The sequence below is a fragment of the Dendronephthya gigantea genome, unplaced genomic scaffold (genome assembly GCF_004324835.1).
Source record: "Dendronephthya gigantea isolate DGI-Jeju-01 unplaced genomic scaffold, DenGig_1.0 000002F, whole genome shotgun sequence".
Taxonomy (NCBI): domain Eukaryota; kingdom Metazoa; phylum Cnidaria; class Anthozoa; order Malacalcyonacea; family Nephtheidae; genus Dendronephthya; species Dendronephthya gigantea.
In genome coordinates this window covers 2,064,349-2,077,429 of record NW_021163012.1, presented here as the reverse complement: position 1 = coordinate 2,077,429, position 13,081 = coordinate 2,064,349, and the positions used below count along the sequence as shown (strand labels likewise).

General features: G+C 37.7%; 1 protein-coding gene across 2 annotated transcripts; it reads left to right on the top strand.

Annotated features, from left to right (window-relative positions):
* The first annotated feature begins 8 nt into the window (after nt 1–8).
* On the top strand, nt 9–12,905 carry LOC114532539 (ribosomal protein S6 kinase 2 beta-like). Of its 2 annotated transcripts, none has more exons than XM_028554071.1 (26): nt 9–206; nt 4,026–4,064; nt 4,214–4,345; nt 4,567–4,648; nt 5,892–5,972; nt 6,356–6,435; nt 6,934–7,040; nt 7,133–7,170; nt 7,334–7,413; nt 7,486–7,545; nt 7,630–7,700; nt 7,823–7,911; nt 8,071–8,135; nt 8,267–8,369; nt 8,448–8,527; nt 8,660–8,704; nt 8,981–9,049; nt 9,536–9,610; nt 9,997–10,038; nt 10,161–10,208; nt 10,374–10,532; nt 10,712–10,873; nt 11,222–11,298; nt 11,377–11,551; nt 11,737–11,820; nt 12,086–12,905. In XM_028554071.1, the coding sequence occupies exons 1-26, from the start codon at nt 120–122 to the stop codon at nt 12,221–12,223; spliced, it is 2,268 nt and encodes a 755-aa protein (XP_028409872.1). In that variant the 5' UTR covers nt 9–119; the 3' UTR covers nt 12,224–12,905. The 2 variants fall into 2 exon arrangements, with proteins under 2 accessions (XP_028409872.1, XP_028409881.1); XM_028554080.1 differs by lacking the exon at nt 9–206 and adding an exon at nt 3,565–3,907.
* The last annotated feature ends 176 nt before the right edge of the window (nt 12,906–13,081 follow it).

Below are 13,081 nucleotides of genomic sequence, written 5' to 3'. Positions count from 1 at the left end.
AACGTTTAACTTTTAATAACACGAGTCAAGTTTTCTCGAATATTAAAAGAAATAGCCAGAGAGGGTAAGAGAACCCGCTCAGGACGAACAATTTTTTTGTCGTCGATAAAAATTAAACTATGGGCAAAGAGATGCCTCTATGTACAGAGCAAAATGGACGTTATATTGATCGCGGTTTGGCTAAATTGCGGCTGTCTCAAGAAAAGGTATGGTGATTGTTTTTATTGTTCATTGTGAAACTGTTTTAGTGGCTGGTCGCGAAGTCACGAAAATATGCGCAGGTTGATTATGGATGTATGTAAGGGTAACTTATTTGAGAATACAAATGATTTACTTTTTGTCCCAGGAATCTAATATCAAAGCACTTGGGTTATATTTGTATAATTACAGAGTGTATGTAGTAAAACACCGCGTATCTTAAGCTTGTAACCAGCAACGTTATTCGTAAATGGCGTGAATTACTTGTGAAACATAATTTATGTAATGTTACATAAGTTATTTTCATGTATGATTCAATTATATTTAAGGCAGGTACCTAATAAGTAATAATCGATTGGGTTATTCCCATATGTCATCGATTGTAAGGCCGGGGAAACTAAGTCTAAGTTGATATGAGTAACTCTACACGTTCACGAGAGTGATAGTGTCAACAGCTTTTGTGAGTAAATGTTTCAAAATATTACGAAATCTCACTCACAATATCCAATACTCTGGCAATGAAGATTAAAATTGTCAGAGGTCAGACAGAGTAGGTATCAAAGCAGATGCAATTGCAGGTATCGCTAGGCTAATGCCTTAATGGGTTCAATTACGTGTTTAAATTACACGAACGATTCATTTGTAGTCATTACATTAGACTTCAGAAACCCCCCTGAACGTGCACTAATGAGGTCCAATAACAGATAAACTATCCGGAAAATATTCAAAATGATTAACTCAACGTGTTCACACACAACACATGACGAACACGAATCTTCGCCATAACATTTCAATCAATTGAGGTGCATTCAACCGCGTGTATGTCGCGTGCAGTATATACTACATCACCAACTCTGCATGCCGCAGTTCGTGTGGAAAGTCTATAGTGGCTTCAATGTATCATGTATGTATGTAAGACGAAAACATTCATGCTAAAAGCGTTGACAATACTACGTGTGTTGTAGTGTAGGAACTGATTTCATTTACGTCAAGACAGTTCTGTGACTGTGAGGGTTGAGACGAGATAACGATAACTGTTATTGTCGGATAAAATACTACACAGAACATGTGTTATGTCATCCATTGTGTCATTGTCCTGCCACCCACTTCCGTTGGGGGAAAACGCACCCCGTCTAAAGGTCTGTTCACATGATCCAATTTTGATGGATCCAATTCACTTCTGATGGATGTTTTATAGTCTGTTGACTTGCAATGTTTATGGGCGGCAAATCCACTGAAGCCAATTCAGTATTGGCTGTATTGCTTTATCGATAATACACTACATCCCATACATTAGAAGTGAATTGGATTCAACAAAATTGGATCGTGGGAACAGACCTTAACAATGCTATCAAGTTCCCCTATGGTTCCACATGCATTCCGCATTGTTCGCATACGACGCGTGGTAACCCTAGCACTCCACTCCTTTCCTTTCCTCTATACGTGGGTTATTTTGTTTTTATAGCCTGGTTTTCATATATCGTAATTCATCGCCGATTGTCGGTGGTCATAGATACACATAAAGCTTCGTCCATGGAAAGAAATTATCTACTTCGTTGGTCACCGAACAATGCATCGTAGAGCATCGTAGAACACCGTAGAACACCGATGAATTACGATATACGAGAACCAGGTTTTATATGAGCTGGCTGTTCATATGTAACCATGCAATCTTGACATAATGTTATATATATATACCACTCGAAGAGGTGGTTCCCGTTGGATTTGATGTGGGCCAATATTGATATAATGTTCTCACCAAACGGGGGAGGTGGTTCCCGTTGCATAAGATGAATTGGTGTGCGGAGGAGGGTTATTCACGTTGGATAAAGTGTGTTTCAATGTAGGCTTGGAAGAATAACTTTTTCTCTCATAAGACTCACCGAATGGGAGGGTGGTGCCCCCGAGGGGGGGGGGGTATTCCAGTTGGATAAAGTGCTTCACAAGGTTTAGGTCATTATTTCCATGATCTTTGGTTTTTTTGTTTCAGTGACAAAGCTGTACATAATATTTGGCTTGTCCATTCAGTGATTTGGTAAACGGGTACCCATTTTAGGCATTTAGCTATGCCGTACCGATTGAGTGTAGTGTAGACAGGGCTTCAATATAACGTCGGTAGTTCAGAATTATTTTTATCGAGTTCGTTGTAATATTCTTCCTTATTCGTAATATTCTTCCTTATTCTCTATTTTCATCACTATTTTTTGCTGTATGTACATCTTGCACTGCTGATCACAGTAATTTGACGTTTCCTGTTTAAAATTTCGACACTCCTGTCATCGAGAAGGAATTGGACCGAATTTCACGCCCGGGTTTTCTCCGGTTACTCCTGTTTCCATGTAACAGTATCTCTCTCCTCTTCCCGTATCGTTTCCACCAAATATTGTTTTTTAGATTCGATTTCCTTAGAAGGGTCTGTTCAAATGACCCTGCCCTGTCGGGTAAATCGTCCTGTCGGGTATATTGCCCTGGCGGCAGGGCGTGGACAAAAACTTTGCCGAAATGAGGTGTTTATATGGGAATTTTTCATTCTGCTTGGATTAAAACTTGGCATAAGATACTGGTTGGCGGCCGGTTGTACGAAAGCTGGATAGCGCTATCCACCGGATAGTGTTTTTTTTAACTGATTCCGCCTTCTGAATTCCTAACAATGCTTAGATTTGCTGTTCAGAGAAGGTCAATTAGACAATTACAGTTTAGGGCGCGCGCGAGTTCCCTCCTATTTCAGCGTTTATAGGACTTCGTCTCCTTATGGGATCCCGTAGGGCTGGTTGTAAGAAAGCTGGATAGCGCTATCCACCGAATAGGGTTTTTTCAATCGCACTAAAATTACCCGTTGCTCGTCATAACCTGGATTAAACTTTAGTATTCTGAAATTGGGGGGCTCTCTTTAATCGCTGTCAGCTGCGAATCTGTAATTTCATTGGCTTTTAGGCATGTTTACAGAAATTGAAAAAATATCACTATCCGGTGATTAGCGCTATTCAGCTTTCGTACAAGCGGTCCCAGGATCCCATAGGGAGACGAAGTCCTAGAAAAGGTGAAATAGGAGGGATCTCGCGCGCGCCCCAAACTGTAATTGACCTTCTCTGAACGGCACATCTAAGCATTGTTAGGAATTCAGAAGGCGGAATCTTAATAAATTAAAGCAGTCAAAATATTTTCTTTATTCGTCATCAGCTGAGTTGATATTTGAGAGAGCAACATGTACATCAGCAATTAAGTTTTTTTTAATCTATATTTGAATATCTTCTTCCGAAACGTGACCGTTTGTGTTGCCAATGATTTCGACTATGTATCGAAGTTTTGAAACAACAAAATGAGTCGATATATCAAAATTCAGGTCATCATTCTCATTTCTCGAAATGAAAACTCGAAAGGTATATTGTTTTAGTTTCTCTTTTAAAACTGTTTCCGATGACGTGCGTATTTTCTAATGTATTCATTCAAAGAAAGCTTCCCGTGGGGTGTCGCCTCAGTAGGCGTGGCTTACGAGTCCGACGACTAACTCATTCCCAATCTCGATCTTCCACCGCGCGGCCAGCTCGTCGAGTCGTAGTGTATAGTCCACTCGAAAGGGTTCCTCTGAACCGCATTTGTAAAAAATATATAGTATATTTCGTGTCCTTTTTGCTTTGTTTGAAGCACAATGCCTCTCGCACAGCTTGCGGACCCTTGGCGGAAGATGAATACGACTCCTATATCGGAGGTTCGTTCAAATTCCTTTGCACTACAGACCCTGTTAACTAACGGGGCCAATTGATGTTGCTTGGCCTAGTTATAAAAATGGATTCATTTTGACCGGGTTTTATAATATTATCTTATAGGCGGGGGACGATACGGTAGCGGATGAGTGCAACAATGAAGTAAGTCGATTTTACTATGTGTCTTGCGATAATAAACTCGGATTATTCTTGTGCTTTAATGAAAACAATCCTGTACAAATTTGGTACAAGTACGCTTGTGTGTACATTATATGATTCCATGGCCCTCTCATTTATCGTTTTTAACGTAGGTGAAAATGGACGATGAACCGTCCTCAGAATTGGATATCTCATCGGTGTTGGCAAAGACGAAGACTTGCCCCAAAGCAGAGCGATCTCATTTTGAACTGTTAAAAGTTCTGGGGCAAGGTTCCTTCGGCAAGGTTGGTATTGATATCAGCACTTTGAATAAGTTATGATGAGTCAAGTATGGATCCGTTTGTGTTTTGACTTCGCGTGTAATAGATCTAATGGGCAATAATCTTCGCCTTGTTTCACACTACAGCTGTGGTTAACCCTCTGATAAAATATCCCCATTCAGGGATGCTTTTTGTGGCCAAATTTACGCTCAAAATCTCACAATGATGTGTGTTTCTATACAAAGGTCTTTCTTGTACGAAAAATTGCTGGCACGGACGCCGGAACCCTATACGCGATGAAGGTGTTGAAAAAGGCTACTTTAAAAGGTTTGTATTCACCTGTCATAGACTAAAACAAAAGCAATTTGTGTGATAAGACTCTATATTATTTATATATGTCTAACGGCGGTGTTTTGTTTGCCTGTACCAACATTATATTTATCCGCCACTCGTGATACCGTCTCACAGTGCCGAATATTTTCAATATCTTTATAATACTCGAGTTTCTCTTCCTATATATTGCTGCGCTCTTTAAAATCGGCTAAACATGCGTCATTTCGAATCGTAACTTTACGATTGCAGTGAATAATTGCCTAAATTTTTAATAGCGTATAATTTAGCAAGCGTAATTGTTTACCATGAATAATATGGATATCCAGCGCATCTTCTGTTAGAAAATGTTTGAATTTTTGCCCAGTGTGAAATCGTAATTTCCCTCTTAGAGAAATTGAATTTATCTACATCGTAACGACCATTTTTTAAAGTACACTTGGTATAAAAAGATACGCGTGCTTTGAGTAGTATAAATTTGTTTCTAAATTTTACAAATGCTACAATTTGGAAGCGAATGGAATGTCCAAATGTTGCAATTACAGCATTATGGAATGTTTTTATAAATATTTTCCCACCGATCAACGGTTTCTAATAATTTGCGTACAGAATTTTTCATCACCGTGTTTTTTAGTTTGCGATTAGAATCCCATGATAATATCTGCAGATATATTGGCAATGTATCGCATGACTCGTTTATAGATATTGGATTCAGCGTTTGGAGGAAGGAACAATGAACTTAGGTCCTATCAGATCACGGGCATTATGTTAAATGTAAAGCATTGTCCTTGAGAAGCATACTTTGTTTTTACCTTCAATTTTTTTTCTACAAAGGATTAAAAAATTGCGATTAACTGATGTAACAGATGTCTTGTGCCTTTAAACCTTGTTTCGAAATACGAACACATGGAATAAAGTGGAAATGCGAATTCATTGTTAATATTCATTTGCATACTTAGTTCCATAAAAAAGTGTCTACTTCAGATATTTCCTAGATCTCAGTTTAAGAGAACATTTCACATTGACAATTTAAAAAATTCTAAAAATATTCCAATGTCTGCTTGCAACATTAAGAGTCCCCCAGACACCCTTGAAGGTGAAATGGTCTGATGTGCCTTTGCCTGTCAGTGGGACATATGCTTTTAATTTTTCAATTAATATTGAAAACTTTCACCTCAATCCTGTTAACATGACAGGTTTTTTACAACCGTCTTCAAGTGTATTTTTATTTCTATTCCAGTGCGAGATAGAGTGAGGACGAAAATGGAACGAGATATATTGGTTGATGTTCAACATCCATTCATAGTCCATCTTCATTATGGTATGTCATAGCAATATGCATTGTCCATCTGAAATATGTACACCTTGGTGTATCTATGTAAGACCTAACTTTTTTCACCCTCTCTGATTGCATCATTGCAATATGGTCATTTTCAACTTTCCTGGCTAAAACTCATAAACTGGATGTAGTCCTCCAGTGATAATTAAATTTGTCTTAGTGCCCTGTGTTAAACAAATGAAGTATGAACTATAAGCTAATGGGGTTAACAGGGGATACTTGTTAACCCATTAACTTGTTAACCCATCAACTGGATGGTTGATGAGTAAAACCATCTGGCATTTGACTGAGTAAAAGGTGTACTATAAATACAACAGGTTGCCAGCTAATGGGTTAAAAGCTTTCTATTCTGCAATATTGTTTAGCATTCCAAACAGAAGGCAAGCTCTACTTGATCTTAGAGTTTCTAAGGGGTGGTGACTTATTTACAAGGTTATCAAAAGAGGTATACAAATATTTCTATCTCTACAACTATAACAAATATCTCAACAAATATCTCTATAACTATAACAAATCAGAGCTATGTATGCATTATACACTGAAAAATGCTTTTAAAGGTTGAGGACTTTTGTATTTAAGTGAATATGTAGCTACATATATGCAAGTGTTTGCATGAGTAGAGATGCTACTCACCCATTTGCAATGGATGGCTGAAATAGTTATTACAAATCAGTAAGGCAGCCTTTGCTGAAAGAACTTAATGTGCAGAGACTCATACAAGGCAATTGCCAAGGAATAACTTCTGACCTTTGCCTGGGGTTGATTACTATCACATACATATTAATTAATTAACACAGGTCTGCAGCTAAGATCACTAAGATCAAGACCACTTAGAGTGTCTCAGGAAGTTCTTTTATGACATCCTTATATATAAAGCATCCTCTAATTATAATCTTTGAATAAAACATTTCTACTCTTAAGTTCATAATGAATGTCTTTTCAGGTCATGTTCACAGAGGAAGATGTTAAATTTTACTTGGCTGAATTGGCTATTGCACTTGACCATCTCCATAAAGTTGGAATCATTTATCGTGATTTGAAGCCTGAGAAGTAAGATTTCTAGTAGCATTTTGAAATGGCTGTAGAATCCTTGATGTAGAAATGGGTGTAGACATTTAAAGTTGAAAATTTTTGTGTTACAGCATATTGTTGGATAGTGAAGGACATATCCAACTGACTGGTGAGTTGAATCAATGCTATGATAGTTTTGCAAAATTCTCTTCTTTTAATATGCCCAAAGAAGATTCCTGAATTTCCTTTTACAGAGCACCAGCCTATGCATTCATTGATACACATAATGAATTCTAATTGTTTTAATTGCTCTGTTTTTTTTCAATTGTCAGATTTCGGATTATGCAAAGACTCTGTTTATGACAAGAAGACCTATTCATTTTGTGGAACTGTTGAGTACATGGCACCTGAGGTACGTTCCCTAGACATGGCTTTTAAGAGTTCACTACTGAATAAATCTTTCAACAACTGCAACTTTCCTTAGGTTGTGAACAGGAGGGGCCACACACAAGCTGCTGACTGGTGGTCATATGGTGTTTTGATGGTATAAAAATTGTGACCTTCATGTTCTTTGGCTGTATAATTTTCATTAGAATGTTGTGAATTAAGATGATCGCATCTTTTGCAGTTTGAAATGTTGACTGGATCACTCCCATTCCAAGGGAAAGATAGAAAAGACACTATGACAATGATTCTGAAGTAAGAGGAAGTTAATCTCTTAGGGATGTTTACTCAGTGATGATATATATATACACACTCAAAGTTGTTGTTTCCTAATTTGGAAATTATGTAATTTAACATTTACATCCTGTCTTTGTCAGAGCTAAGCTTGGAATGCCACAGTTTCTGAGTCCAGATGCCCAAAGCTTATTGAGAATGTTGTTCAAAAGAAATCCAGCCAACAGACTAGGCAAGTGCTAAAGTTTACACACTTTGTTGACCTGTGATATAGCTGTCATCATCAGGGAGAGTGTCTGATGGGAAACTGGTCAGATTAGTGCATAGTTGCTACTGTAGAAGGGAGTGGAATTTTGCTTTGAATATCCCGACATATTCTTCTCTTCTGCAGGGGCTGCTGAAAATGGAATTGAGGACATAAAGAAGCATCAATTCTTTGCTTCAATAAACTGGGAAGTAAGTTATCTCAACAGCCATTATTTTGAGTTTGTCTCTAATCTACAATATGCCTTAAAACTGAAAAGTGTCAACAATGGAATAAAGGAAAGAAATGCCCCTGCAAATATTCTGTTTATGAAACATTTCAGAAACTTATAAGAAAAGAATGTAAACCACCTTTCAAACCAGCTGTAAGAAGAACTGACGACGCTTATTACTTTGATAAAGAATTTACCTCAAAAACACCCAAAGGTAATGACATATATGTGCTTCGTGTACGAGCTTTTGCAACAGACTTCATTACTTAGATACGTCCATATTTCCTCTCAGATTCGCCAGCAATTCCCCCAAGTGCCAACTGCCATCAACTCTTCCGCGGATTTAGTTTTGTCAGTCCGACATTGATAGAGGTACTCTAAATGTGGTTTTCCTATCGAATTACATTGAATGTAGTTTCACGACCACCTCAATAGTGCGAAGTATTGAATCTCAGTTGGCTTACTCGTGAACGAGAGCTGAATTGTTCATATATTTATTTCCAGGAAAGTGATAAAAATGGCAGTGAAAGCATGGACGTTGATAGCGCGGTAAGTTGTACGTATTATCACTTAGGGTCTGTATTTCTTTGAAGTCAAGTTAATTGGGTAGAATTGTCAGCTTATTGGTTAAATATAAAACCATCTGGTGGTAGATATTTAAATGCTAAAGTCAGAAAACGCATTTGAATGCTTTGTCAGTTAGTGCGTCACGAGGAAAGCGATCGCCGAGAGACTGAGTAAAATTGCATATCACTTACAAAGTCGCGCGCAGTGACTAGATTCCTAAACTCATCGTTAACGATTTATGTTCCTCTAATATTTTAGTATAGCAGCTTAGCATCACAATTTCCAGCTGTTGCCACGTCCTTCTTTGACGATTACGAAATGAAAGAGGTACAGTGGACTGAGTACAACCCTGATATTGTATAGCATAATATTTCCTCTGTGATACATTATGATGTACCATATAATTTGCTCTATCATTTGCTTTATGATACATTATGCACCATAACATTTGCTGTATGATACATTATGTACCATATCATTTTCTGTATGATACATTATGGACCATAATACCATATCATTTGCTGTATGATACAGTATGTACCATGACATTTGCTCTGTGATACATTATGTACCATATCATTTGCTGTATGATACAGTATATACCACATCTTTTGCTCTATGATACAGTATGTACCATGACATTTGCCCTATACTATGTAGCAAAGCTTTACCTCATGCCTCATAGCCATGGAATGTGTACCACCAGTTGAACCACACAACCAAATTTGTTCTACTGAACTTCAGCTTCGTCCAAGCGTTTATCCTCCATTATCTTCCCGGTCACAATCTTATATCTGTTTTTGTTCTGCTCAGGAAATTGCCATCGGCTCGTACTCCGTGTGTAAGAAATGTGTAAGCAAATCTACGGGGAAAGAATATGCCGTAAAAGTAAGTACATTACGGTTACAATAAGTTATCTTTGAGGTGTTGGATTTTTGAAAAGAATGGTGAAGATTCTGTGAAAGCTAAGCAGTTACCGGCGCAGGAATTCTGAGAAAGCTACAACTACATTGTCTGAGAAAGCTACATTTTCTTCTTTTGATAGATGTAAACGAGCAGTCAGTTATGAATGCTCTGATGTATAAACGGCTTTATTTTACACACCTGTAACTTATTCACTCGTTCACATCTATCTAAAGAGAAAAATCGCATGCAGAAAAGTGTAAGCGTGTCTTTATACAACCGACCGGCAGCGTAAATTTCCAAAAATTAGGTACACGTAATTACAGGAAATTTTGTACGTATTTACAGGAAACGTTTTTGGTATTTTGTAGATAATCGACAAACTAAAGAAGGATCCTCGTGAAGAGGTTGAGGTAAGTCAGCGAGGCGAAGTGTAGAGTACAAGTTGTGGTCCAGGAAATTGTGAGATTTCGTGTTATCTTTGTGTTATCTTAATTCGTGTTATCTTTGTGTTAAGTTCAAAATATTTGTTTAGATTCTACTGAGGTTTGGTGGAAAACACAACATCATGGGAATACGTGATGTAAGTGATGCTTCCATGAATCATGGTACCGTCCGATCTCTTGCGCGAGATGATCGGAATTACTTGATTGTTTTTGAGATCCAAAAATCGTCTGGTTTTAGCCAGAGTAAAGCGCTGCGTTGACAGAGATACTGGTTGTAATGAAAACCATCCAATCTCCTTCAGGTCTACGAGGATGTAAAGAATGTGTTCATTGTTGCCGAGCTGATGAGAGGTGGCGAATTATTGGACAGAATTGTGAAGCAAAAGAACTTATCCGAACGAGAAGCAGCAAATATAATGCACACGTTAAGCGGTGCTCTGGCGTATCTGCACAACGAGGGGGTGAGTGGGTAGCTGCAGTTATAACACTCATTATTTAATCTACCTAACCACGTCTCTTACATGCATGCATGGATGTCTATACTAAATGTCGGATCAACCTGCACTCTTTAGCCCTAATCTAAATCCTCTCAATCTCTTTGATCTTCTAATCTGAGCTAATCTGACCTTATCTTACTCAGGTGGTTCATCGTGATCTTAAACCAAGCAACATCATGTATCTGGATGATAGTGGTTCATACGATGCTCTGAGGATTATTGACTTTGGTTTTGCCAAACAACTCAGAGCTGATAACGGATTGTTAATGACGCCATGTTACACAGCTAATTACGTTGCACCTGAGGTAATGAATATTAGAATTGAAGTGAACGTCAAGTAAGAAACATGTCAAACTTACTAGAACACTTGGGTTATATTGATTTTCATTTGCTCTTAAAAAAACATGTCTTGACCATTAATAGTTACTTGACAATGTTTAATATGCACGCCTGTTATATGTCTCACTGACCATAACAGAGGTTCTCCATAACCATATTACATAGGTTAAACTGGTTGCATAGGTTGTCAAGAAACATGTTGACCATTACTATAGATGCATGGTGATGTCTCCCTGGTATTCTGTCATTTGTCTCGGATCATAGTGAAGGTTTTCTCGTGGCCATATATCATAGATTATATACTCATTTTTTAGGTTCTCAAGAAGCAAGGCTATGACGTTGCCTGTGATATCTGGAGCTTGGGCGTCTTACTCTATACCATGCTTGCCGGGTAAGTATCGTATTGCAAATATTGCTCAATGAATGCCCGAGTTTAGATACCTAATTTTCAGGATGTGATCTTTTTCAGGTATACGCCATTTGCTCATGGTGCTGACGACAATTCAAGTCAGATTCTTAAAAGAATCGGGGAAGGGAAGCTGGTTTTATCGGGAGGAAACTGGGACACAGTCTCGGAAAGCGCAAAGAATTTGGTTCGAAATATGCTTCATATTAATCCTGGTAAACGATGCACCGCGCAACAGGTACTGAAGAATTTTAGTTTTCTCTTTATTGCTGGATCAGTTCAACAGTGTTGATCAGGAGGAAACCTGAACTAACTCTATATCTTCCTGCTTTTAGACCCAGTAAAGATTATCTCGTATTAAAATAGTGTTACTACCGGCGGAAACCTAGACCTAATCTTAATTTCTTCTCGGTTCTCTTTTAGATTTTATCGCACTCATGGATTGCAAACAGAAATTCTTTACCACAAAATAAACTTACTCTATCAAGCAGCGTGACAAAAATTAAGGTGACTATTTTTCACATTCATTTAAAATTCAACTAGGAATTGCGATTCAAGTTGTGGGTCTCAACAGACTCTGTTCACCCGATCCAATTTTGTCGGATTGAATTCACTTCTGATGAATGTTTTATAGTCTGTCGACTTACAAAGTATATGGCAGTAAATTAACTAAAGCCAATGCAGTGCTGCTTTATCAATAATAAACTACATTCCATACGTCAGACGTGAATCATCGTGAACCCTAACATGAATGCATTTCATGTTTTTTTAGGATGCATTCAAAGCCACATTTTCAGCGCTCAACTCGAGTCCGGAATCAAGAAAATTGAAACCTGTTCAAACTTCATCACTCGCGCAACGAAGGACCGGGAATAAAATGAAACCAGTTGTCAAACAATCTAATGTATGACCTCAGAAACGTTGGATACCCATGTGTGTACCTTATGATACTACAAGAATCCCTTTGAGACCCATATGAATCATTTATGACCCTTAAACTATTCAATAAAGATATATGTACAGTATTTTCCTATTCGAAGTAACGTTTGTCGCACAGAGCGTAATCTATAAATACATCACAAATAAAAATTACGTCACTAGTATGTTTGTATATGACGTTATAATTTAAACTAGTAAAAACTTAGTCGAGTACAAATGTTGCTTTGTGATTGGCTACGCTAGTCGCTATCGGTATTAGCCAATAGATGGCGAGTAGCGAGAGTCGGCCACAGTCTTTTGGAAATATTATTTTCCTACTAGTTTTTACTATAACATTACTCTAGATTTCTATGAAATAATAGTTCATTTGGGTTTGGTACTCATCAGCTATCATTTCTTAGAAATCTCAAGCTCATTAATCGATATCCAAGTTTCACAGATTATTTGTAAAAGGCAACTGTTTTGTAATTTTTCAGAATACGTACGCTTATAATATCTGGTAGTGATTTAATACGTCGATTGTAGTAATTATAATAGACCTGTGATAATTGATGATTACCAGTATTTTTACTTTGAAATATTTGTACTGTGAATTTGTGCCAATGAGGCCTAAAAAGTGTGTATAAAAATTGAAATAAAATCTTTTTGGCAGACATTTTCTTTGGTCAAATACAATAGCGGTATCCTGCATGTATACAGTAACATGATCTCCCAAGAAATCAAAGAAAGGATACCTAAAGGCAGTGTTACACTATGCAACTTGCAATGCAATTCTACCCCTGAGGCATGTAAAGTTGTCAAATACGAACATTTCTCACAATCTGCTAAC

Bases quoted from the DNA above. Each gene is read 5' to 3' on its own strand.
- LOC114532539 (XM_028554071.1), top strand. From the start codon at position 120: ATGGGCAAAGAGATGCCTCTATGTACAGAGCAAAATGGACGTTATATT. The intron at 4,065-4,213 runs GTAAGTCGATTT...TTTTTAACGTAG, and splicing joins CGGATGAGTGCAACAATGAA to GTGAAAATGGACGATGAACC. The intron at 8,136-8,266 runs GTAAGTTATCTC...GAAACATTTCAG, and splicing joins TTGCTTCAATAAACTGGGAA to AAACTTATAAGAAAAGAATG.